Here is a 26,781-nt window from a genome sequence, read left to right on the forward strand (position 1 = left end):
TTTAGTTTGTTACCATCTGTGAATTTTTTAATATGTAAATTTATTGTCTATGTAAATCTCTAATCATGTAAAGTGTACCTAGCTAACATCTAATATCAAATATGTATTTGATATTGATAATTCCTGCGAGTAGATCCTACGGCCGATTCCCAACAGCTACGTAATCTCTTAGTATAAGCCATTATTTCTTAGGATATTTAATCAATAATAATATCACGACAACTATCAATCGACACTTGTCCATAACATTATAAGAAGCATGCAACACTAAGAAATGTTGGAAGAAAAGTCATCAATGGGGGCTTAGTATATTTTTCAACAAAGGGAGAGTAATTTTTCAGCAAAAGGGGCACAATTCGGTGCCCAATATTTTATTGAAATTAAAAATGAGTTAATTATATTTTTAGTCACTACATACTTTAGAGTATTTATAAGATTAGTCCTTAAGCTTCAACTATAAATACCCTAGCCCATTTAGCTTCAAAATAATCCCAAATCATTTTTTTCTCCCAATACTAGAGAGTTCTCTTATGAGTAGTGAGTATTTTGTAAACACCAGTAAATTTTGTCTCTTAGTAAAAGATCTGCAGTAGTCCAGAGACGTAGGCATAATTGGCTGTACTCCGTTATCAATTTCGAGTATTATTTTTCCGCTTTTTATTTCACATTCTCACTAATATGGTTATAGGGAAATTACTCATACTCGTTTTATTTCACAACAACTAGTAATCAGAGCTTTTGGTTGTGAGTTTTGTCAATTTTTTGCGAGGTTACTATTCATTACTGTTCACGTGAATAGTAAAAATTTTGTCGGCAATACGAATTTATCGACGGAGGTGTTCTAATACACGGTGATTCGCAAGAATTGTTAGAAACGATCCAAACGAAGCCAGATTCTAGTAGGAGCGATGATTGTAGACGAAGGGAAAGTGAAAATTGAAAAGTTCGATGGTGCGGACTTTGGCTTTTGGAAGATGCAGATTGAAGATTTTCTATACCAGAAAAATCTATATCAACCTCTCTCAGGAAAATAACCAGAGGCATGAAGAATGAAGACTGGGCTTCTCGAGATAAGCCCTCGAGTTATCCGAGTGGACATATCCCGCAATGTTGCTTTCAACATAGCAAAGGAAAAAAGCCACGTCGGGTCTTATGGCGGCTCTCTCTAGTATGTATGAGAAGTCATCGGCCTCAAACAAAGTTCACTTGGTGAGGCGATTATTCAATTTGCGGATGGCGGAAGGGGCATCAGTGACTCAACACCTAAATGAACTCAACACAATCATAACCCAGTTGAGGTTCGTGGAAATGGAATTCGATGATGAAGTTCGAGCTTTAATTCTCTTATTATCTCTACCAGACAGTTGGAATGCTACTGTTACAGAAATCAGCAGCTCGTCGGGAAACAACAAATTAAAATTTGACGATGTTCAGGATCTGGTACTGAGAAAAAAAATTCGACGGAGAGAATCGGGTGAAGCATCAACCTCTTCAGCCTTGCACACGGAGTCCAGAGGGAGAACTTTATAAAGAAATTCAAATCGTGGCAGATCCAAATCCAGAAGGGGAAAATTAAGAACGGGAAAGAAAGATTTTACCTGTTATAACTGCGGTAAGAAGGGTCACTTTAAAAGAGATTGCCGAGCACCGAAGAAAAATACTGACGCACATGAATCTGCCAACATGATAGATGAGACAGGTGATGTCATGATTTTAAGTGTCAACAGTCCGATTGAATCATGTATCTTGGATCCAGGGTGGCAGATCCAAATCCAGAAGGGGAAAATTAAGAACGGAAAGAAAGATTTTACCTGTTATAACGGTAAGAAGGGTCACTTTAAAAGAGATGTGAGCACCGAAGAAAAATAACGCACATGAATCTGCCAACGTGATAGATGAGACAGGTGATGTCATGATTTTAAGTGTCAACAGTCCGATTGAATCATGTATCTTGGATTCAGGGGAACATTTCCACTCCACCCCATGCCGAGAAATCATTGAGAACTATGTCAGTGGTGATTTTGGGAAGGTTCATCTAGCCGATGATGAAACTTTGAAGATCATCGGAAAAAGAGACATCCGATTAAAGTTACCAAATCAGACCACCTGGAAGTTGAAAGGAGTGAGGCATATTCTTGGCCTCAAAAGGAATTTGATTTCTGTTAGACAGCTCGATGGAGAAGGATATAGTACAACCTTTTCAGGCCGTGAATGGAAGATTACCAAAGGAGCACTCGTCATTGCTCGTGGTAAGAAGACTGGTACCCTCTATGTAACCTCAAACTTGGAGAATATCATTGCTACTGCAAATGCTGATGGAAAATCAAACCTATGGCACCAAAGGCTTGGCCATATGAGCGAGAAAGAGATGAAGACACTTTTGTCAAAAGGGAAGCTGTCAGATCTAAAGAATGTAGATGTTGGACTATGCGAGGATTGTATCTTTGGCAAACAAAAGAAAGTCAGCTTTGCAAAGATTGGTAAGACACCCAGGGCAGAAAAGTTAGAGTTGGTTCATAATGATGTATGGGGACCATCTTCAGTTCCATCTCTTGCAGGCTCATTATATTATGTCACCTTCATCGATGATTCAACAAGGAAGGTGTGGGTTTATTTTCTGAAAAAGAAATCAGAAGTCTTTGATACCTTCAGAAAATGGAAGGCCATGGTGGAAAATGAGACTGGTTTGAAAGTCAAGCAGTTGAGGTCTGACAATGGAGAAGAGTAAAAAAATAATAGATTCAGAGATTTCTGCGCAAATAATGGGTTCAAGATGGAGACAACAGTTCCCATGACACCACAACAGAATGGCGTAGTAGAGCGCATGAACAGAACTCTGAATGAACGTGCCAGAAGCATGAAGATACATGCCAGATTGCACAAATTTCTATGGACTGAAGCTATCAACACTGCAACTTACCTGATCAACCGTGGGCCCTCAGTTCCTTTGGATGACAGAATACCAGAGGAAGTTTGAAGCAAGAAAGAAATAAACCTTTCACACTTAAGAGTGTTTGGTTGTATTTCTTATGTACACATAGACTCTGCTGAAAGAAGTAAACTTGATGTTAAGTCCAACAAATGTGCCTTTGTTGGTTATGGCGGTGATAAGTTCGGTTACCGATTTTGGGACTATGAAAATCGAAAGATCATCAGAAGCATAGATGTCATTTTCAATGAGAATGTGATGTACAAAGACAGGGCAACCATAGAATCAAGTAGCTCCAATACCAAAGCTGAAACAAAGGAATTTGTTGAGTTTGAGGAGATTTCTGGAAATGATGTTCAGATCAATCCTGAAGCAGTTCAAGAAGAACCACGCACACCAGAACTGAGATTCTCCTCCAGAATTCCTAAACCAACCCAGCGTTATTCGCCTTCTTTGCACTACTTGTTGCTGACTGACAATGGTGAACTAGAGTGCTATGATGAAGCAATGCATGTGGAGAATTCATTCAAGTAGGAGTCTTCAATGAAAGATAAGATGGACTCGCTTATGTCAAATCAGACATGGGAATTAGCTGAATTATCACTAGGCAAGAAAACGCTCCACAACAAATGGATTTACAAGATCAAAAAAGAGCACGATAGGAGCAAACGCTACAAAGAGATTGGTTGTCAAAGGTTTCAGCAAAAAGAATGTATTAACTACAATGAAATTTTCTCTTATGTCGTGAGACTGTCTACAATCAGACTGGTGTTGAAAATTGTAGCTGTAGAAAATCTACATCTTGAGCAGTTAGATGTAAAGACAGCTTTCCTTCATGGTGATTTGGAGGAAGAAATCTATATGAGGCAGCCAGAAGGCTTCATAGAGCAGGCAAGAAAACCTGGTATGTAGGTTGAAGAAGATCTTGAAGTTTAAAACAAGCTCCTAGACAGTGGTACAAGAAGTTCGATAGTTTCATGTAGCAGTGGTTTTACCAGATGCCAAGCAGATCATTGTTGCTACATCAAGAGGTTCGACAACAACTTCATTATTGTACGTTGATGACATGCTCGTTGCAGGTTCAGACATGCAAGAGATTATAAACTTGAAGCAAAAATTGTCGAAGCAGTTTGCATAAAAGATTTTGGCTGCAAAAGATTCTTGGGATGAGGATCAAGAGAGACACAAATTCGGGACTTTGATGTTATCACAGGCTGAGTACATCAACAAATTACTCTCCAGGTTCAACATGCAAGATGCTAGTAAGTACACCTTTAGGTGTTCATTTTAGACTCTCCAAAGAACAGTCACCAAATACCGAGGAAGAACGTGCACACATGGTGAAAGTATCGTATGCCTCAGCAATTGGAAGTCTGATGTATGTCATGGTTTGTACCAGACCAGATATTGCTCATGCAGTGGGAGCTGTTAGCAGGTACATGAATAATCCATGCAAGGTACACTGGGAAGCTGTCAAATGGATCCTCAGATATCTGAGGAGTACTACAAACAAAGTACTTTGTTTCAAAGGTGGAGATACGATACTGACAGACTATGTAGATGTTGACTTGGCCGTAAATGTTGACATCAGAAGGAGCACTACAGAGTATGTCTATACTCTAGGAGGTACTGCAGTGAGTTGGGTTTCTCAACTACAGAAGATAGTTGCTCTCTCCACAACTGAAGCAGATTATGCCGCTGTTACAGATGCCATCAAGGAGATGATTTGACTCCAAAGTTTCTTGGAAGAGTTTGGCAAGAAACAAGAAAACAATGTATTGTATTGCGACAGTCAAAGTGCTATCCATCTAGCAAAGAATATGTCTTTCATTCCAGGACGACACATACAATTACGGTAGCATTTTATCCGGTCTTTCTGGAAGATGGGAGATGCCCGTCCAGCTCAGTTGGTAGAGCACAAGACTCTTAACCTTGTGGTCGTGGGATCGAGTCTCACGGAGGGCATATCATAATTCGGAGGTCCACCACAGAAGCTGCTCTCAACCTGGTGTTAGGGCAGCCTACTATCATACCTCCCCCTTACCCCATTACATATAGGAAAAAGGGTCAGTTAATTTAATTTTTTCTAGAAGATGGGATTTTGAAACTTGAAAAGATTAGTGGAGCTCAAAATCCGGTAGACATTTTAACAAAGACGGTGACAACGGATAAACTGAAGTGTTCAATTCATTGGCATGCTATAATAAGACTAGAAATGTTGCTGCATTGATCGAGGTGTAAGACAGATTAAATCAGTCTTCAAGTGGGAGATTATTGGAAGAAAAGTCAGCAATGGGGGCTTAGTATATTTTTCAACAAAGGGAGAGCAAGTTTTCAACAAAGGGGCATCGAATTCGGTGCCCCAATATTTTATTGAAATTAAAAATGGGTTAATTATATTTTTAGTCACTGCATACTTTAGGGTATTTATAAGATTAGTCCTTAAGCTTCAACTATAATACCCTAGCCCATTTAGCTTCAAAATCATCCCAATTATTTCTTTCTCCCAATACTAAAGAGTTCTCTTGTGAGTAGTGATGTTTGTAAACACCTGTAAATTTTCTCTTAGTAAAAGATCTGCAGTAGTCAGGAGACGTAGGCATAATTGGCTGAACTCCCGTTATCAATTTCGGGTATTATTTTTCCGCTTTTTATTTCGTATTCTCACTATCTGATTATAGAAAATTACTCGTACTCGTTATTTCCCAACAAGAAAAGGAAACTAGATTCTCTCCACCAAAAATTTCACGATCACATCAGGACAATTAGTTGAACACCCTGTACAATCGTTGTTGACTTTATTAGACACAATAGTTAAATCGAATAAATCAAATCAATCAGACTAAATAAAATTAAAAATAATCTAATCAATTTATTATCTTAATTAATTTCAAATTTTAATTTTAAATATAAAATCAAGTAAATTATAACATGATAATTGATATTGACCCCACTCCAATAAATTAAAAAAATCTTAAATTATCCCGAACTTTAAAAAACAATCAAACCGACATTGAGTTATTTAATCAAAGTGTCTCCATTCATATTTTTACTATAATATTTGTTATAATGTCTAGAAGACATATTCTTTTAATTCTTTTAGTTATTTAACTTTTCTGAAATGATGTCTTTTTTTTTATTCTTATTCTCACCTAAATATAAGCCAATAAATATGTCTTGTTTTAATTAATTATAAGGATCGATAAGGGTTATAGGGTACGCTAATAGGTGAAATTTGTTCCATTTGTAGGGTTTGAATTAGATACGGGGTGGTGCAAATTTAGCTTATTACTATTTGCGAAATTTTAAACTTTTCTGATACGTAAATTTATTGGTTTTTGTAAATCTCTAATCATGTGGAGTGTACCTAGCTAACATCTAATTTTAAACATGTGTTTGATATTTATAATTTTCGCGAGTAGATCTTTACGGATGATTGCCAACAGCTATGCAATCTCTTAGTCTAAGTCTTAGGACATTTAATCAATAACATATCACGACAACTCCTAATATAGGGTGAAAAGAATTGAGAGAGGAAAAGAGTGAGATGCCTAGCTTCAACGGCCATGGATTAGAGAGAGAGAAAAGGAGGAAATGGTAACGTTTAGTTGGTTTTGATTCGGTTTTTATGAAGGGTGAAATAGAAGAGAAATATAGGGTGGTTGTGAGGTTTATTTAGGATTCGGTTCTGTTCGGTTTAAATGAAAAAAAAAACAGATTGTATTTATGAAACTTCGAGAAGAAGAAGAAGTGAGAGGAGAGGAAGAAGAAAAGGTGGCTGGATTTTTATTATTTTAAAATTGTCAAGTAATACTATCATTAATGGGTTAACGGATATTAACGGCGGAGTGACTTAAACCGGACGAACCGATAACGTAGGGAATCAAACGCACTTAATTAAAAACTGGTGACCAAAGTCGGTCAGATTAAAAACAAAGGGGGCTAACAGGAATAGTTACCCTTTTATTAATTATAAGGATCGATAAGGATCATAGGGTACGCTAATAGATGAGATTTGTTCTATTTGTAGGTTAGAATTAATACAGTGGTAGTAAATTAAGTTTGTTACTATCAAGGAAATTTTATTCATGTGAACTTTCTAATATGTAAATTTATTGTTTATGTAAATCTCTAATCAAGCAGAGTGTACCTGGCTAACATGTTTGATATTTATAATTCCTGCGAGTAGATCTTACGGACGATTGGCAACAGCTACGTAATCTCTTAGTATAAGCCATCGTTCCTAGGACATTTAATCAATAGCAATATCACGATAATGTCCACGGCAGATCATACAACTTTAAGAAAAGAAACACATTCTTTCCACCATGAACATGATAATTGATATACTTGCTTTGTATTTGTTGTAGAAATGAAAAGTTCAAACGAGGCAGAGAGTTAAAATACATGGAAGTTGCTCGTTGTACTAATAAATTATTTCCTTAATGTCTGTCAGCTTTCAAGGTCATGCATTCTTACTTCCATTTGTATTATAAATATTTGAGAACTTGAATTTTAAAAGTAAATTTATTGAACAAAACTTGTAAATGTGTGTGGAATTTACATTGCGTACTAGTCCTGCCATCTAGCTTGCTACGAAACTTACCATAAATTTTGTTTAAAATTATCATAAACAATTTCTGCTTAAATTCATGAAAGGAAAATGTAAAAAAAAGACTACTGCCCACACGCTTTCTATAAGGACTTCACCTATAGTTTTCTATTCGTACTTACTTATTCTAAAAACAATTTAAATTTAATAAAAAGCAGTTAAAATGATTTATATATATTTATATCATTCAAATTTCTCTCCACTCTATAAGATTTGACTTCATATCTTATTCTATATATATATATATATATTTAATATCGATTATTTTAACTCATAAATACTTTTATTTTTTTAGAGAAATAGTGATACGGTTTAATATAATACCCATCTTAATCTTTCTAATTTTAAAAATTGTTGTTTTGACATTTTTATTATTTAGTTGATTAATCTCTCAACTTTTAATTCATTCCCATTTATTTTATTTTTGATTTTCAGAAAATAATAAAAGTAAAGTTAACAAATAATAATAAGATAAACAAAATGTGAGAATTCCACAAGGTAAATGAGTCATTTTAAAGGCTTTTTTTTCCTTCTTTGAACCTTCTGCCATTTTTCTCGAGTATTTCTCCGCTGCCATATCCATTATTATTATGATCGATCTGCGTTAACTCCAATGTTGTTTTCTTTATTGCATGGTGATTTCCTGTCTCCAGAAAGTCCATCTTAACCCCAAATCGTAACCAAAGAAAAAGCTTGGGACACTATAAATATTACCTGCTTCTAAGAATCATTTCATTTCCTCTGTACAGGCCTTCAGTCTGAGACTACTACATCCTCATTGCTTTCCTTTCAAGAAACATGTCGACTTCAGCAAGTGCATAGATACTGAAAACAGGATGGTCCCTGAGAATGAAGTTCAACAGGTTGAATTACTTAATGGGGTCGAGATTCGTATGGTGGGATCATTTAAACATGGAGAAGCCTATGGAATCCGAGGCATTCGCCTTTCACTTAGCTTCAATATCACAATGGAAGCTACAGGTCAGTAATTCATCTATCTGGTTTTTCTCTTCTATTAGCTTTGCTGCAGAGTTCATGGGATCTTGAATTGGTAAACCGCAAAGCTTACTGCAGGGGAAGAGAGCTGTTTGGATTCAATTGCGTATCCAACTTGTTCATGGTTGAACCCTCGGTGAAGGTAAATGCATCGAAATTTGGATAGATCGGTTTAGGTACCACCATGCAGAACCAGATTATCTGATGCTTGTGGGTTGGATCAGTGATTCTACAAATACGATTCCTGAAAATGCTTCACGTGGGGATTGGTGCTTTTGTCGTCAACGACAAAAGAGAGGTAACCCTTTCTTCAATTCCTTGTTTTTTTTCCTCCCTGAGCTATTTGAATTTGCTAATCATTCTGAATTTTTCCAATAGGTGCTTGCAGTGCAAGAGAATAATGGCAAGTTCAAAGGCAAAGGTGTCTGGAAATTCCCTACTGGAGTTGTTAGCGAGGTGATTAACTAGGAACATAGCGTTTTTTCTTTTTCTTACATTTTATCTTTTTGGATTGAACTGAAATTCCCAGCGAACAGGGTGAAGATATTTGCATGGCAGCAATCAGGGAAGTTAAAGAAGAAACAGGGGTAAGTCGGGAAAGATTAACAATTCTTCTTGCTAACTTGAATCTGACCATGCTGTGTCTTCTTTCTTCAGATAGCACCGAATTCGTGGAAATTCTAGCGTTTAGGTATTCCATTGTCCAATAATTGTGTAACAAGAACGTAGTTCTTGAGGTGATTTACATATTGACCTTCCCCTAATGCAGGCAAAGCCACAGGTCGTTCTTCACGAAATCGGATTTGTTTTTCGTTTGCATGTTGCGCCCTCTCACTTCGACATCCAGAAGCAAGATGCGGAGATTGAAGCAGCCAAGGTATATTCTGGTTTTATCTTCCTTTTGCTCAACCATCTTGGACTATATTTCCTTTTGTTTTATCTTCCATTTTTTTTGGCAGTGGATGGCATTCAAGGAGTATGCAGCCCAAGCTTTTGTCCAGAAACATGACGCCTTCAGTAGTGTTGCCGACGTATGCTTAACGAAGTTGGAGAAGGAGTACGTCGGATTTTCCCTGATCCCGAGAACCACGGCTTCTGGGAAAACTAGTTACTTGTACTTGAATACTGGAGATCAGAACAAGCTGTAAGCAGCACTGCAGCAATGATATGGTCACTGATAATGAATAAAACTCGAAATGTTTTCATGCGCCATATGTTACAATAAAAACAAAAGTTATTTGCCACTAATACAGTTTAGACAAAGCCATCCCCTGTATTTTCTTTATCTCAGATGTGATAATTATATTTAAAATATAGATATGTCGCTCACTCTTACACATTTAGGATGGTACTTTACAGACCATAAACAACAACATCAAGCACTTTTGAAAAGAACATTCATAGACAATAGAAAGAAATAGGGGATAGAAAATATCTAAGAATTGAAATTAAAGAAAAGAAAATGAATCTCCACATAGTAGATCCAGGGTTTCAAGTCGCGGTCGCGTTTTCGGTAATTTCGGATTTACCGTGATTATGACCGGGGGGGGGCTATTGGGCGCTATTGCGGGTGTAAAGTAACTTGGATGGAGGCGAAACCATTATATCGCGGACGAAATCGCGATCACGGAACTTTTTTTGAAACCCTGAGTAGATCAATCCGAATTTGTCCCTTTTTTTTCTTTTATGCCGATGAAAAAAACACCATCGTTTTCTGAAACAAACGGAAGTTGTGTGTTGTTTCTACCGATACTCCTCATAAACAAGACAATGTCTTTAATTCTGCAAGTTGCACTGCTTTCATATTCGTATCTATATGTCACGGTTAGTTGTCTGTATATTAAAAAAAAGATTAAGGGTAAATTACGTGTTTAGTGCCTAACCTATCATTTTTGTTTTTAGTACATAAACTTTCAATTGTTTCAAACCATATCTAAAGTTTAGTTTTGTTTTATTTTAGTGCTCGTGTTTAAAATTTAACGTTAAGTTTTGAAAAATATTGAAAGTTTAGGTACTAAAATGGTCCAAATTGATAGTTTAGATACTAATTGTGTTAAGTTTTTAACATTATGGTATTAAAATGAAAAAAAAACTAGACGTTAGGTATGATTTTAAAAATTAAAATTTAGTACTAAGACGAACCAAAACTGATAATTGAGGTATTAAATGCATAGTTTAAGAGAGCATCAGAACATGGGGAAAACTAATTTCCAGCATAGATCTAAATAGGAAAATCATAACTAAAAATAAGTCAGAAGAAAGAATATTGCACTTATAGCTCAAACAAGCTATCTATAGACAATAAAGAAAAACAGGAATCAATAAAGAAAAAGAAGAAAAAAAAAACGACCCATGCAAGTGGGACTCAGCACTTATTGCTCCTTAGTTCATAAACCACCACAAAAATGAAAAAGAATTCCTAATTGTCTGTTTGTCCCATGGCATAAAACGTTTTCTCTCTAATGCAATTTTCTATCAATCTGATAAACATTTCTATATCAGTATAGTCACATCAATAATACCCCAATGGACAAGCTTAACAACACCATCACCAATCTCCCACCGTCCAATCCTGCAACCCCATTTTTGTTACATGACGTCTGATCATCGGCGGGATCACTCTCTACTGGTGCATCGGATTCCGGTGCATCGGCTACGACCCTGTCTTTGGATTTCGATGGCTTTGGTGACTCTACCACTTCTTCTACTGGCTTGAACAACTTTCTGAGTAATAATACCTTGTTAATTGTGTAAACAATCAATGGCTCCTCATCTTTCAAAGTCCTTGTAATCTTTGCAGTCATAACTTTAGTCTCCATTGTCACCTCCTCGCTGTCGGTTTGAATGGTGAAATCATACTTGTTCTCTCCATAGGTCGCCAGCGAGTTCATGATCCGTTGAATTATGTTTCGATATAACAAATTTAAAGGCAAAATGCTTTTAGACTTGAATTGAATTTATCCAAAGTTTTCAAAAGGTTTCAAAAATAATTCAAAGTCCATTAAATTTGGATTTGAGCAAAAATGTTCAGAGGTACCGATACCCCCCTCGAGGGATATCCATACCCCCATGAAGGATAAAATTCCAAAATGCTCATAGGGTACCGATACCCCCTGGCTGCAATGGCTAGTTAATTTGAATTTAATGAATGAGTACCGATACCCTATGTAGGGGTACCGATACCCCCTATTATGGGTAACCTTTTTAGTAGAAAAATCATCCCCAAACGGCTCAAAAAAATCCCAACGGCTATATACGACTTCAAACACATTCCAAGCTATAAATACAAGCTAAGGACAGTTGAAGAAGAAAGGGAACAAATATCCAAGCAATCAAACATAAGAGAAGAGCTTTTTATTCTTATTTTCCTTTATCTTGTAAATATTTGTTCTTGTGAGCTTAATTCTTGTAAACACCTACCTTTGAGATGTTTATTTGTTTATTTCTTTTATCTTTTTGTAATGGGGAAAGGTTCTAGTTTAGCCTGTGAAAAGCTAGGGAAAAGGTTCTAGTTTATCCCGTAAAAATTAGGGAGTTGTAAAGGTTATCTCTTTGTCATTGAAAGAAGAAAGAACAAATTATTGAATTTGTTGGAAAATCCTTGGTGAGGAGCTAAGATAGTGGATGTAGACTTGGTTGAGAAGTCGAACCACTATAATCGCTGTGCAAATTTATATCTTTCAATCTCCTTACTCCTTAATCACAAAAACCGTTCTAAACCCTTCTTGGCGAACCGTTCTGGTTGTCGATTCGAGCTTCCGAAAATCAACAATTGGTATCAGAGCCTAACTCGTTAGAAGGCTTAACATCCTTGATCGATCCTCGAAGAAGCTTTAACCAATTCCCGATGCACCGATAAAGAAATGGCTTCAACCTCTGGTGCTTATTACCTTGAAGACCTATTATGGAATCGCAACCGCTCAACAAGCCACACTTCTTCTTTGGAGCAAATTATGCTCATTGGAAGAATAAGATGATGTACTTATTCAAGCCTATTGTTTGCGTATTGTGAGTACTATAAAATTATACACAAAATAATGTGCAAGTATACACAATCGCTCAGTAATAAAGTGATAAGTGAGTATCGTCTCCATAGGGATTGAGGATATTGAGTGAAGTTTATTCACTATTCTATCTAAGTATAGTTAGTCTTGATATATACAAATGTCACGGCAAATGAAAAATGTATGATGGTGGATATGGATGAATGGTTTGATGATGTAGTAAATGGAAATGCAATGACAAGAACAGATGTTCAATGTTGGAAATGATGAAATGTCAAGGCAATGAAAAGTGGTAAAAACAGAAAATAAATAACAAATAAAATGAAAAGAAGATAATCCTCACGTAACAAGCTTCCAATGGAATGAATGGTAAGGATTGATTTGAGGATGCTAAACTTATTTCTCAGGCATATTTAAGTTTTCTGGACTTCACTTACTCGACAGGGCTTTCCTAGAGTGTTCTTAAAGGAACTAACAGAATAGGATGCCAAGGCATCTTCTCACTCAACGATGTTGGCCAGCCTACCCTATTGATAAATACACCCTTTTTAGTCGTTGAAATCCTATCATAGTCTCTCCCGAGATCTAAGGGATTAGGTTATAATATTCCTAGGCCGATTCAAAGCCCCTTGAAAATACTATAACGAACCTAACAGAATAGGATGCCAAGGCATCTCTCTCACTCAACGATGTTGGCCAGCCTACCCTATTGATAAATACACCCTTTTTAGTCGTTGAAATCCTATCATAGTCTCTCCCGAGATCTAAGGGATTAGGTTATAATATTCCTAGGCCGATTCAAAGCCCCTTGAAAATACTATAACCTATTGCTTATGAGGATCTTGTCTTGCGGTTCTCTCGAATACTTACAAGTATTTTTAGTTTAGATTTTTTTCGATCACCTAATCTTCATCTAAGAAACGGACATTTTCATGCCTCTTACAAGCCTAGATGATGAAGCATTCATAAGCAAAGCGAATAAATAACCAAAATAAACTTAAATATACCATTAAAATAAAGTCTAAACAACCATAAAAACAACCACCACCAAATAAGGTTAGTTCATGGTGGGGTTTGAAATATCCATAGAACAAGCCATGAAAATATTCGTTCTAACAACCCAAAAATAAATAGAAAAATAGCAGCAAAGGGATGGAGGAAAAAGCCTTCGATGCGCGCTATCGGAGCTCTCCTCGACCACCACGAACCACCTTAGCTCGCTAGCTCCTCTCGACACCTAGCTCGCCACTCCTTGAAGCTTTATCAATAGAGGAAAACCCAAGGAATAAGAAAAGAAAAGGGAAAATAAAAATGAGATTTTTCTGCTCTACTCTATGCGTCTCATTTCTTCCACACACTCTCTCTCTCTTGTGAGGTGTAATATATAATAAAAATATCTAAGGGTAATGATGAGGTTGTTGGGTGATTGTTGGGTGCAAAATACCCCTCATACCCCTAGAGTCACACATTGTGTGTGAACCTTATCCTCCAGGTGGCAGTGGTCCCATAACAGGCTGTTACAGCTATCATTTCACGTGTAGAGCCAGCTGGCCTCGTACAGCTGTATCTTTTTGTCGTTTTCTGTTCCAGAAAAACCAAGGCATTTCAATCTACATGTGATGCTGCGGCATTACTTCCCAGCTCGCCTATTTTGCTTGTTATTTTATGTACATCACTAAAAACCACACCTTCCTCCTCATATAACACCTTAATAAAATAAAATAACCCAACCACCAAAAATGCAATTAAATGCAGCTACATACATCTAAAATGACCTATATGTACCCTTAAATAAACAATAACTTAAGTCAAAAAGGCCTTAAAAGTAGTCTTTTTACGGAGTTATCACACCCCCAAACTTAAGCTATTACTTGTCCTCAAGAAATGGATAACAATTAACACAATCAAAATGTCATGACAATTTTCAACAATAGGACAACAAGACAAAAATTGAATTTCAACCCTCATAAAAATTGGCTTCAACATGCTAGACATATAAAAAATTCAAGTACTTTTCCCTAGGTCAAGATTCTTTATGGTGTTGTGTGTGTGTGATTGTATCTAATCTACACTTAACGAATTTAGGCAATTTCTAATTGAGTTCCCTAGTTTTGCCACGGCATTAACTTATTCATTAAGCACATTTATACTCCCTTTTCACTTACTACACTTTTTTTTTCTTTTTTTTTCTTTTTTTTTCACTTTTTTTCCTTTTTTTACGTTGTTACGAAGGGAGTCAGCTCATCACACCTACCATCCTACACTCTAGGTGAAAGGGAGCTTACCTTCTACCCCCAAGCTAGTCAGGTAGTCATCCCGTGACTACTTTCATTCACTCGTATGCGCATGTCTGCCATTTATTAAAGAGTTCCAGGCAATGCCACGACAAAGAGGAGTCCCTCTACATCTATACCAAAGCATTTATTCATGATTAAATAAAATTCATACATAAGGGAGTTATTAAACAGTGATTTATCATTTAAGCATAATAACATATTTTAATGCCAAGGCTAACCAGAGTTCTTTCATAAAAACTTCCTAAGTTCCTTAAGTATAGAGAACATACAAATCGTGTAAGAATAATTCATAAAGCATCAAGCCCTAGAGTCAGTTCTATCATTCTCAACAGTCATTTACATTCAATTTCTAGCCTAAAAAAATTCATCATCATCGGGTATCATTAAACATTTCATCTAATTGTCCTATCATTTACTGATGCCATGGCATAACATTATGCTAATATTATTATGCACATGTTCTACAAAGAACAATACCTCCCCAAACTTGTGAGAAGCATTGTCCTCAATGCTGAATAAAAACTAAGTTAAAAACTATACTACATGTTATGCGATGCATGTAATGCAAGGTACCTTATCTTCCTAAAATGGTGGTGGAGTTGCGTTGGCAGTGCTAGTAGTATTGCGCCTGGTGCACTTCCTCAATGGGGTGGGCTTGCATCAGGCTCAAAATTGGGTTCAGCAGATGGTGTGCTAAGGCCTTCAGTGTTCTTGGATGTTGGGGTCTCCACACGCCCAATAGATGACTTCAAACGTCATCTAGTCGTGTTGACTGGGTTAACATCATTTGGCTTGGGTGTATTATCTTGCTGAGTGACATTTGGAAATGTCATGGCATCCTCAGATGCTGGCAAAATCACGTCCATGATGACTGGAAGATTGCAAGTCAAATGTAGGAGCATATCCTTATGAACAGGTGTCACGACAACGTCTTGTTAGAGCCTCGATTGCATCTATCTTTGTCGTGGCATATTGGTTGCAGCAGCCTGTGAAGTTCCCTCGTGAGATTTCATCATATTCATCCTCCAAAACACCATTCTTCCTAAAAATAAACAAACAAACACTCACAACAAAACAAAACTTCTAAATATAAATTAAAAAGGGTTCAAGGGATGTAAACTCCAAAACAACATGAATTGTCATGGCATTTTTGTCGCGTTCGATTGGAGCACACCAGTATAGACCAAAATGCTTCACACATAACAGCGCCACTTTCAATGTACGCCGATAGAACCCATTTGTAGGACCTTTGCAGTAGTCCTCTATTTTCTCTCCCCGTTGCCATGGCATCTTTTAATTGCTTGGTCAGCAAAGTCTTTCAAGAAGTAGGTGTCATCATCCTGCATCAACTTGTTCTTGTCCTGGACATTCAAGTACGAAAGCAAAACACCACTAATGAAAATTGACAATATCAGCATACCACGACAATGTCGTGGCAAATAATATTTCTCATCAAGGAATTTTTTTCTCCATTTTAATCTGTAGTTCTTTCACAATTTCTAGCCTAGAGAAATGGGTAGCTACTTGGGGTTTAGGATGAGTAATGCAATGAAATCCAAAGGTTCAAATTTTGTACCTAGTCTAGCTATGAGTAACTAGACTGACCCGTCCTCTTGGAATATCCTTAGCTCATCATTTTCTTCTTCATCGAGCTTCAAGTACTCCCCAGTGCTTGAAAATTGTCTTGGAAGAATTCTGTACTTCCCTTTGGTCATTACTTCTGCTAGTAGGGGTTTTTCTTTTGCCGTGACATTATTTTTCCTGCCATCATTGGGTTTACTCATTGAACCTTCAGTTTTTTTTTCTCTAGCAAATGTGAGTCCTCTTTCAATTGAGATTCTTCATGCACAATCTCATAGATAGGTTCTTCGAGTGTTTTTCCCCCCAAACTTAGCATCTTTATAGATCTGAGTGTCACTCCCTCAGGTGAATGTACTAAATTTCTCACTGCCTTTAGCCTTAGTGACTTCAGTATCACTAGACAATCTGTCTGGTTTGTATTCTTGTAATGTCATGGCAATTTGATCCACTTGCATTTCCAAGCTCTCAAAAACAAATTATGACTTTGCAACCATGCCCCTTGACTTTGTAATTCTTCTTGACACTTATAGATACGTCGTGATCTTGTATAGAGCCTTTGTAGTTTCCATAAAGTCTTGCATAGTAGCCTCTAGAGAACTTATATTAAGTGAAGATGTTTTCCCCTTATTATGCCATGGCATATTCGTTTGAATGGCTGGGGGCTCATCGATATACTGCTGATGATCGAGATGACATAAATTATGAGCTCCTTGATTTTCCCATGAGAAATTGGGATATTGACTCCATCCTTGGTTGTAGGTGTTGGAGTAAGGGTTGTTATTGCCTCCATTGAAGTTCTCACAAAGTTGATAGAATCATGGTTGGTAAGGCATTCACTCTCGTGATGATTGCCTTGGCATAACAGACATGCCAAACTAGCAATCTTTATTTCTTTCACCTCATTAGAATGTTGCAAATCCTTCAACATATTGGTGATGGTGAGAGTTTGGCCGACACTGAATCTTCACTTCCAACTTGAATGTCCCATATGCCTTCCTTCTAGTTTCAAACCTTGAAGAGGGAAATTGGTGATCATGGTTAGCAATTCGATCAAGAATGCCAAAGCCTATTCAGGTGATTTATCAAGTAAAGTGCCATTTGTCCAGGCATCTAGCTCATCCTTGGGTGCATTGGCTCCATTGTAGAACATCACGACTTGAGTCCAGTCGTGGGAATCCATGGTTGGTACATTACGAAGCAATTCTTTGTAACGGTCCCAACACTCATGCATTGACTCGTCATCAGTTGAGAAAAAATGTAACACTGTATATACAGTATATATACCTAACTGATCTGTAGCATAGTGTTGTAAGGAAGCTCTGCTATGGATTTAACATAAACATCATCGAGTTTTCCATCGTTGTTTCAACCCCGAAGTCAACTTTCCACCTTTGAGATCGATAATGTTGATATAGTCGGAGGAACCAGGAGCAACACCATAGCTGGAACATGATGGAGTTCAAAGTAGTTTCATTGGTAATTGGTGAAGCTTCTTGGAACCGAAGTTCGACGAGGATTGAGAGAGAGGACGTTCTTGAGGGTGTAGGGAGAGTTGTTTAGACAAGAGATATGCTATGGCGGTATTTTTTTAGTGCCAGAACAGTTATGGTTTCGCGTCGGTTGATCTCGACACTAAGTGAGTGACGATGAGGTAGTGGTTGAAGGTAGAGAACTCGGGTATTTGCGAGGATGTGTGTGATGTTGTGAGCATTTAGGTGATGGAGATGAGGAAGAAAAGAGGAAGAGGACGAGGGCAGTGGTTTCTGGTGCCATAGTGGGTTGAATATGGGAGGATGTGATCGTGTCTATGTTTAAGAAGAGTATTAGGATGTATTATTTGTTAATCTGTTAAGTTAAACATTTGTTAGTTTAGGTTAACTATTAGTTAATTAGTTCATAGTACTTGTATATAAACAACTTGGTGTATCATTTTTTCTCAATAAATAAAAGACAACATTTTATTCTTTCATTGCTTTCTTGATTCTTATATGGTATCATAAGTTTTGTCTCTTTTTTCACGCTTCATCATGGCTACTTCGTTAAGTTTATAGCTTCGACAATGGGGTAATCCCTATTATTTGTATCAGTCTGATAATCTATGTGTTTTTTTGGTAACTCAACTACTATCCAACAATAACTTTCACAGCTGGAAAAGTTCGATAGTGATTGCTCTCTCTGCTAAGAACAAACTCGAATTTGTTGATGGTTTCATTGTAGCTCCTGATCCGTCCATGGTAGATCAGTTCAAATCTTGGGACTCGAGCCAATAATTTGGTGAATTATTGGATTCTGAATTCAGTTTCCAAAGATATTGTTGCTAGCTTGCTTTATCGTACTATATTAGTAGAGATATGGAAAGAATTGATTGATCTTTTTCAACAATTGAATGGACCATGATTATTTCAGTTAAAGAAATGGTTGTGTGAGTTTGTGCAAGATCAAATGTCAGTGAGTACCTATTATACTCAATTAAAAATCATTTGGGATGAATTGTTTTCGCTCAAACAGTTTGCATTGTCTTCATTGATCTTGTGGAAGTCTACAACGCATGATTAATGAACAACAACAAAAGCATGTCATTTAGTTTTTAATGGGTTTAAATGAGTATTTTTTCTCATGTAAAAGGGCAGATATTTTGATTAATCCTCTAACACATGTTTCCAAGGTGTTTTCTTTGATTTTTCAAGAAGAAAATCAAAGAAATGTGCAGACTCTCATCCCATTTCTGAACCTACTTTTGCTATCAAGATTCAATCTGGTAATCGCAAGAACATGCCTTTGTGCAGTTATGTAACATTCTTGGTCATACAAATGATAAATGTTACAAATTGCATGGTTATCCACCGGGTTATAATTCTAAAAATTCATCTTTGAGCTCTTCAACTGCTCGTAGTAAAGGTTCTCAAGTGGCTCACACAAATTCGATGGTTTATCTACAAGATTCTTCTTCAATTAGTGATGTTTTCACTCATCAGCAATGCCAACAGTTAATTGTTTTGATTATATCTCAGCCTCAAAATGCTTCATCTTTGGACGTTCCTTCCACGTCTATAAATATTGTCATGCAAGGTAAGCTTTTATCGCATATGAACAATTTATCTCTTGGAAAGTCAGATTATTGGATTATGGATTTTGGAGCTTCACATCATGTCTGTTATTACGGATCTCTTTTCGAATATTTATTTCCTATCACAAGTTATTTAGTTACCTTGCCTGATAAGTCTACAATTCCTATCATATTTGCGAGAACAGTTAGATTTTCTCCATATTTTGTTTTGCATGGTGTATTGTTTGTACCATATTTTCGATTCAATCTACTATTAGTCAGTGTCTTGATCAGTTATTCTGATTTCAGTGTGTTGTTTTGTAAAACAAATTGTTTGATCCAAGGCCTTCATCGAGTGATTGGGAAGGGTGGGTTGTTTCAAGGCCTCTACTTGATGCAAATGTCTTCTTGTGCATCTAGTTTTCCTTGTAATACTATTTTTAATGATTCGTTCATTTCTTGGCATAATAAACTAGGCCATCCTAGTTCTCATGTTTTGCATCTTCTTAAAGATGTTTTATCTCTAAAAACTGTAAATACAAGAGATCCTTGTCAAATTTGCCCATTGACTAAGCAACAAAGATTATATTTTCCTATTTCATGTTCTCATGCTAAGCAACCTTTTGAACTAATTCATTGTGACATATAGGGACCTTATAAGCATAAAAAACATTCGAATTAGACTTCGTTTCTTACTTTGGTCAATGATTTTTCGATATCTACTTGGGTTTATTTGTTACAACACAAATATGATGTTTGTTCAATAATACATGGGTTTATTTCTATGGAAAAATGACAGTTTGGTTTTGATGTTAAGCGTTTCAGATCTGATAATGCACTCGAGCTGAAATTTACTAAGTTGTTTGCTAGTTTGGGAATGTTGCATCAATTCTCTTGTGTACAAACACCTCAACAGAATTATGTGGTTGAAAGGAAACGCCAACATTTGTTGTCTGTTGCTAGAGCTTTATATGTTTAGTCAAAAGTGCCAATTAAGTTATGAGTGATTGTTTTTTAACTGCTGCATACTTAATTAATCGACTGCCTTCGCATGTTCTCGAAAATAAGTCTCCTTACGAGCTTTTATACGATTATTTACAGGATTATGGCCATTTGAAAACTTTTGGATGCCTCTGTTTCATCTCCACTTTGAAATTATAGGTAGATAAATTCTCTCCTCGTGATTTACCTGTTGTGTTTCTTGGATATCCTCCTGGTGTAAAGGGTATTGGGTTTATGTGGTACAAACTCAGAAGTTTATAGTTTCTCGCAACGTGGTATTTCATGAGAACATTTTTCTATTTCAAAGTATTCAATTGCCTAATCATTCTATTAATGTTTTCCAGGATTTTTGTTAACCACATGTTGTGCGAGATTCGGTTGATTACTCATAGGTTTTCGAAACTCAGCCTACATAGACTAATACTGACATTCTTGTGGAGGAACACAATGGTTCGTCTAATGTTGATGATGTTTCTGGCGAAGCAAGTATTGCAGCGAAAATAATTCCTGATGAGGTTCTACATCCCATTCGACGATCTTCTCGTATTTCTTACAAACCATCATATCTTCAATGTTATTATTGTAATAATGATTCATCTCAATGTCATTATCCTATTGAAGATTATTTGTCTTCTTCGAGGTTGTCTTCTGAGTACAGTGGTTTCATTGCTAACATTTTTTCTTAATGTGAGCCATCATTTTATCACTAGGCTATCAAGTCTTCTGTTTGGAGAGATGTTATGGATGATGAACTTCGAGCTATGGAGTCTCTTGACACTTGGTCTATCGCTCCTTTACCTGAAGGAAATAACCTTATCGATTGTAAGTGGGTGTATCGAATTAAGCGTAAGGCTGATGGGTTGGTTGATCGTTATAAGGCTCGGGTAGTCGCTAAGGGTTTTATACAGGTTAAATGGATTAATTACATGGATACGTTTTTGCCTGTTTCTAAAATGACTTCTTTAAGGCTATTGCTTGCTCTTACGGCAATACGAGGGTGGCATTTGCTTAAATTAAATGTCAACAATGCTTTTTTAAATGGGGTTCTCGATGAGGAAGTTTACATGAAATTGCCTCTTGGGTATATGCCTGATCTCAAGGGTGACAACATGGTTTGTAAGCTTTGAAAGTCTATCTACGGGCTCAAACAGGCTTCCCGACAGTGGTTCAATGTTTTTCGAGTCTCGTTCTCAAGCTTGGTTTTCAACAATCACCTGTTGAACATTCGTTGTTTACTAAAGGATCTGATGATGTTTTTGTTGCTCTCTTGGTTTATGTGGATGACATTGTAATTGTTGTTGCAGATTTGCAGTTGCTCCATAGAATTCAAAGTCTTCTACAACAACATTTTAAGCTAAAGGAGTTGGGTATTTTGCGTTATTTTCTTGGATTTGAGGTAGCTCGAAATGCATCTGGAATTTCTTTATCTTAACGAAAGTATGTTTTGCAGTTGCTCGAGGATACAAGATGTTTGGGTGTGAAATCGGTTGATTTTCCCATGGTTCATTCCTTGAAGTTGAGTGCTGATGAAGGAGAACCATTGTTTGATCCTTAAGAATATCGTCGATCTATAGGTCAACTTCTTTACCTAACTAACACTAGGCCCAACATTGTTCGTACGTGCATTTGCTAAGTCAATTCGTCTCTTCTCCTCGTCTACCTCACATGACAGCTTTAAAACATCTTCTTGTTTATATCAAACAATCGTCTGGGCTTGGATTGCTTTTTCCAGTTCACTCTAGTGTTCAGTTGAGTGTTTTTGTTGATTCAGATTATGGTTCTTGCCCGAATACTCGACGTTCTACATCAGGGTTTTGGTTTTTTGGTGATAGCCTTGTCTCTTAGAAATCGAAAAAGCAAGTCATTGTTAGTCGATCTTCCTATGAAACAGAATATCGAGCTATGACAGTAGCCACCTATGAGTTGGTTTGGCTTACTTCCTTGCTATCCTCTTTTGAAATCTTCATCGATTATGTTCGTCTGTATTGTGATAACAGAACTGTGATTAATTTGGCAGCCAACCAAGTGTTTCACGAACGAACTAAACACATTGAAGTTGATTGTCACTTTCTACGCGACATGGTCAAGATTGGTTTTTTAAAGCTTTTCCATGTTCGTTCTTTAGATCAACTAGTTGACGTGTTTACAAAGACTCTTCGGGCTCCCATGCATCGTGATTTTATTGCCAAGCTGGGCCTTCTTAACATCCATGTAGTCTCATCTTGAAGGAGGGGTATTAGGATGTATTATTTGTTAATATGTTAAGTCAACCATTTGTTAGTTTAGGTTAACTGTTAGTTAGTTAGTTAGTTCATAGTTGTTATATATAAACAGCTTGGTGTATCATTCTTTCTCAATAAATGAAAGACAATCATTCTGTTCTTTCATTGCTTTCTTGATTCTTATAAAGAGTGAGGTTTGGATATTTTTGCAATATACGTTGTTGGCTTATCACTGCCAACTAATTAATGGCTGGGATTGGAGCCACATGTATAAGTGGGTCCCTTATACTCATTTCAACGGCTCTCATTCTATTCCGCTCTTTCTAATTTAGTTTATTTTTCCATACACGTAGATAAACTGTAGAATCCACTGACGTCGTTTTGTAATGCATGGGCCTCAGGTCACTTTGAACATTCTTTTCTCCTTTAATTTGATTAGTTTAATTGGAGATTAATACGAGTGGGTTATGGTGTGGGATCCACACGTGTCGGCAGGAATTTTGCCACGTTGGAACGCACACACAAACAGAGGTCCACCGACACTTTTCCCCGGTTTGGTTATTGCTTTCAGCTGCCTCTTTCAGCGCTTAACTATGTTAGATCCTTTTCCTGATTCCGAGGTTTACTTCTTTGGACAGACAGTAGTAATTCAATGAAGTTTTTTTTTTATTCTGACTAATTTAAATTTGAGGGTTTCGTTGTTATAAATTTTTTTTTAAAATTAAATTGTCTATTGATGCTTTTTTCATTCAGTAGTTTTTATAAATGGAAAAATTAACTGTGATTTAACATGAAATCTCATAGTCGATTCTATTTAGAAAACAAGTCGAACTCACATATGCATGCTAAGTTAGATTTTACATTAAACCTATGTAACCAATATTGCATAAATGATAAAAGTTTTTTTTATGAAATTAAAGATTGTCATATATATATATATATATATATATATATATATATATATATATAATATTAGTTTGATGAATCGAAATATTAAGAGAGATTTTTTGAGATTTAAAAAAAAAAAAAAACTATACATTTGTAAATATACACGTGTACTATTTTGAGCGTTGACAAGATTATTTAACTATTGTGATAAATTAGATACTTAAATTGATAACGTCAGAAAAATTAAGTACTTTTATTTAATATTTATTTTTTGGGTATAGTAACATTTAATACTTAAATTATCAGTTTTAGTCTATTTTAGTTCTTAAACTTTCAATTATTTTAAAATCATACCTAAAGTTTAGTTTTCATTTCATTTTACTATCTCTATGTTAAAAACTTAATGTGTTTAGTACTTTAACTATCAGTTTTGATCCGTTTTAGTACCTAAACTTTCAATATTTTTAAAACTTAACGTTAAATTTTGAATGGGTACTAAAATGAAACAAAAACTTAAGTTTTTAACAACAGAGTACTAAAATAAAATAAAAGTTAAATTTTTTAATGGCTGGTACTAAAATGAAGCAAAAAATAAATTTTAGGTGCAATTTTGAAAAATTAAAAATTTACGTACTAAATCATATTAAAACTGATAATTTAGATACTAAACACGTAATTTACCCTTCTATTTTAATTACCTTCTAAATATTCAGCATGCATCCACAGAAATGGATCCGATTATCCTACCCAATCCATAAACCATATCACCCAAATTTTATAAAAACCAAATCAAATAACCCAGATCAATTATTTTGGTTTCTTAAAACAAGTTTGGTCAGTTGGATTAATTGTATTTCAAAATTCAATCAATTTATTCAATTCAATTATTGTTTATTTTATTAATTATAATGTCATTATATAATAAATATTAAAATAAAATTGATAAAATTTTGAAATTGGAAAACTCAATTGAGTTTTTTTTATAGACAATATTAATTCTTTTGAACGAGCATGGAGACTAAAATATACTATAAATCTATATTAATAAATTATAATTTTCTACAGTACTCTTTTAAAATATATTATTTTCAAAACAAGTTTCAACCCAACAATGAATTTCTTATTCATCTTAACATATAAGATGCATGATGCAAAATGGCCTATATATCATTCCATCGTCTCCGTCATGATTAGGGATATAAATGAGACGAGACAGATCATGAGTAGATCGACTTGGTCAAAACTCAATAAATATTCGGCACGAATGGATTTGACTCGAGCTAGAGCTCGACTCGAGTTATTAATGATCAAAACTGAGCTCCTTGATACTCGACTCGAAAAGCTCACGAGTAACTTGAAAATATAATATATTAAGATTTTATTTTTTTAAATAAATTATTAATAATATCAACATTTATTTGTTTATTTTTTTAAAAAAAATATAGTATAAGGTTTTTATGTATTCAATGTTCATATTCGAGTTTCAGTTTGAGGCTTCAATATAGTTAAGTTTAAGAAAAAAAATTCAGTTCGAGCTTTTGCAAGCTTTTACGAGCTTTAATTCATGGTTTCGAGTTCGATTCGAGCTTGAAAATTTTAGACTCACGAGTTTTCAAATCGAATCAAGTTCAGCAATACTCAAACTCGACTCAACTTGTTTTGAGCCCTAATCATGATTGCTTTATTATTTTCCCCATTTTACTCTCGCTTTATTTTCTTTTTCAAACATGTAATAATAATTGTCAGCAAATGCTCAGATACCCACAGATTGATAGTTACATTAATATATTCAAAATTAATAATAGAAACATATATGTACAAAAAATATTAATAAGACCAACTTATGAAAAAATGAATTCTACTAGATAAATAATAGAATGATTTAGAATAATATATTACTTTGATTACTTTAGTGAGATTAACAGAAAATGAAAAGGATGATGCAGTAGGAAGGAGGGTATCCAAAGTTTAGGATGATATTACTGCACATGAAATGGTAGCGTAAAATATTGCAGCGATATTAGATTTCTAAACTCGTAAAACAAAGTTACACCAAATCCAGATGGATCAAAAAAGAAAAGAAGTAGGAACATTTGGAGATAGAAATGTAAAATATTATCATCTTAATTAAGCTTCAATCTCAAACCTTGAGCACTTGATGGATCCCATGGATATGTCGATCTCTATCAGGTTTTCCTCTTCATTCATGTCGTTCAACTCTGCTAGAAGCTCCATTAAGCTCCGTTGCTGGAAAATGGGTTCCGGAAATTTCTGATGCATAGTATTGTAATTATTTGGCTCATCTTCTTTGTGCTTAACGTAATGTCCTCCAGGAAGTGAGATTTCAATGAGACTATCCTCGTCGGATATCGATCCTTCGTCCGACCAATCCGGCGTTCGATCCATGTTGCTCCGAAATGGCCACTCCACTTCGGAATCTTCAGTGGTTGATAACTGATAATCAAAACATTCGTTTTCAGAAAAGACATCCGGTGATTTGACTATGTAGTCATGGATCTGATTATCATAGGAACCGCTTTCCTTATTAATTTCAGTTTCAGGCTGTTGTCTTGATGCCGAAGTATCTTCCATTTGAGGCGAGCTTTGCTCCACAGATTCATGAATATTATCCTCTTCGACTGATTCCACCGCCAACTTCGGCTTGTTCTTGGATAATAGGAGAAGACAGTTGAGAAGATCAAGACAGTAAATGTGAAGAAAATGGATAAGAACCCAAAGATCGAAAAACAAGCAAATGTTACCACTGGGCCAACAACAACAACAATCCATGACAGTGGGGTTTTGAGGAGAAACAAATAAGTACTCATTTGATCATTTTCCAACTCCATGGACTAGGAAAAAAAACAAAGGTTGATGAACTTGTAATTTGTAAACTTAGCTCCAGATTTTCAGAATAAAGGGCATGTGCAGATGAAAGAAGAGAGTTTGGTCGGCGTATGAATAAGAAGATAAAAACACATAACCAAAAGAAGAAAAAGGTTTCATAGATCAAAAACAATTATACCCAAAAAAAAGGAGTTTTTGTAGGACATAATGTATGTATGATTCACTGTTCATATAAACAGTAATACCCAACTAGTTTGCTTGTAATCTGCTCAAGGAAGGGAGGAGGAAGTGGTTTTCCAAAGAGAAAGCATGCAAGTTGAATATAAAGAAACAAAGTTTAATGTTTTTGGATTACGA

At 35.8% G+C, this 26,781-nt stretch overlaps 1 protein-coding gene and 2 pseudogenes across 1 annotated transcript; 1 reads left to right on the top strand and 2 right to left on the bottom strand.

Moving 5' to 3' along the window:
* Positions 1 to 8,100: 8,100 nt before the first annotated feature.
* LOC120146396 lies at positions 8,101 to 9,738 on the top strand (annotated as a pseudogene).
* A 1,267-nt stretch (positions 9,739 to 11,005) lies between these two features.
* Positions 11,006 to 18,192, bottom strand: LOC120146405 (annotated as a pseudogene).
* Positions 18,193 to 25,605: 7,413 nt separating this feature from the next.
* On the bottom strand, positions 25,606 to 26,367 carry LOC120146406. Its single transcript, XM_039159976.1, has one exon. The coding sequence runs from the start codon at positions 26,365 to 26,367 to the stop codon at positions 25,705 to 25,707; it is 663 nt and encodes a 220-aa protein (XP_039015907.1). The 3' UTR covers positions 25,606 to 25,704.
* Positions 26,368 to 26,781: the final 414 nt, after the last annotated feature.

Source organism: Hibiscus syriacus, unplaced genomic scaffold, assembly GCF_006381635.1.
Source record: "Hibiscus syriacus cultivar Baekdansim isolate YM2019G1 unplaced genomic scaffold, ASM638163v2 tig00110925_pilon, whole genome shotgun sequence".
Classification (NCBI taxonomy): Eukaryota; Viridiplantae; Streptophyta; class Magnoliopsida; order Malvales; family Malvaceae; genus Hibiscus; species Hibiscus syriacus.

What these genes read in the sequence shown, in the direction of transcription:
- LOC120146406 (XM_039159976.1), bottom strand. Translation starts at nt 26,367, where the DNA reads ATGGATTGTTGTTGTTGTTGGCCCAGTGGTAACATTTGCTTGTTTTTC.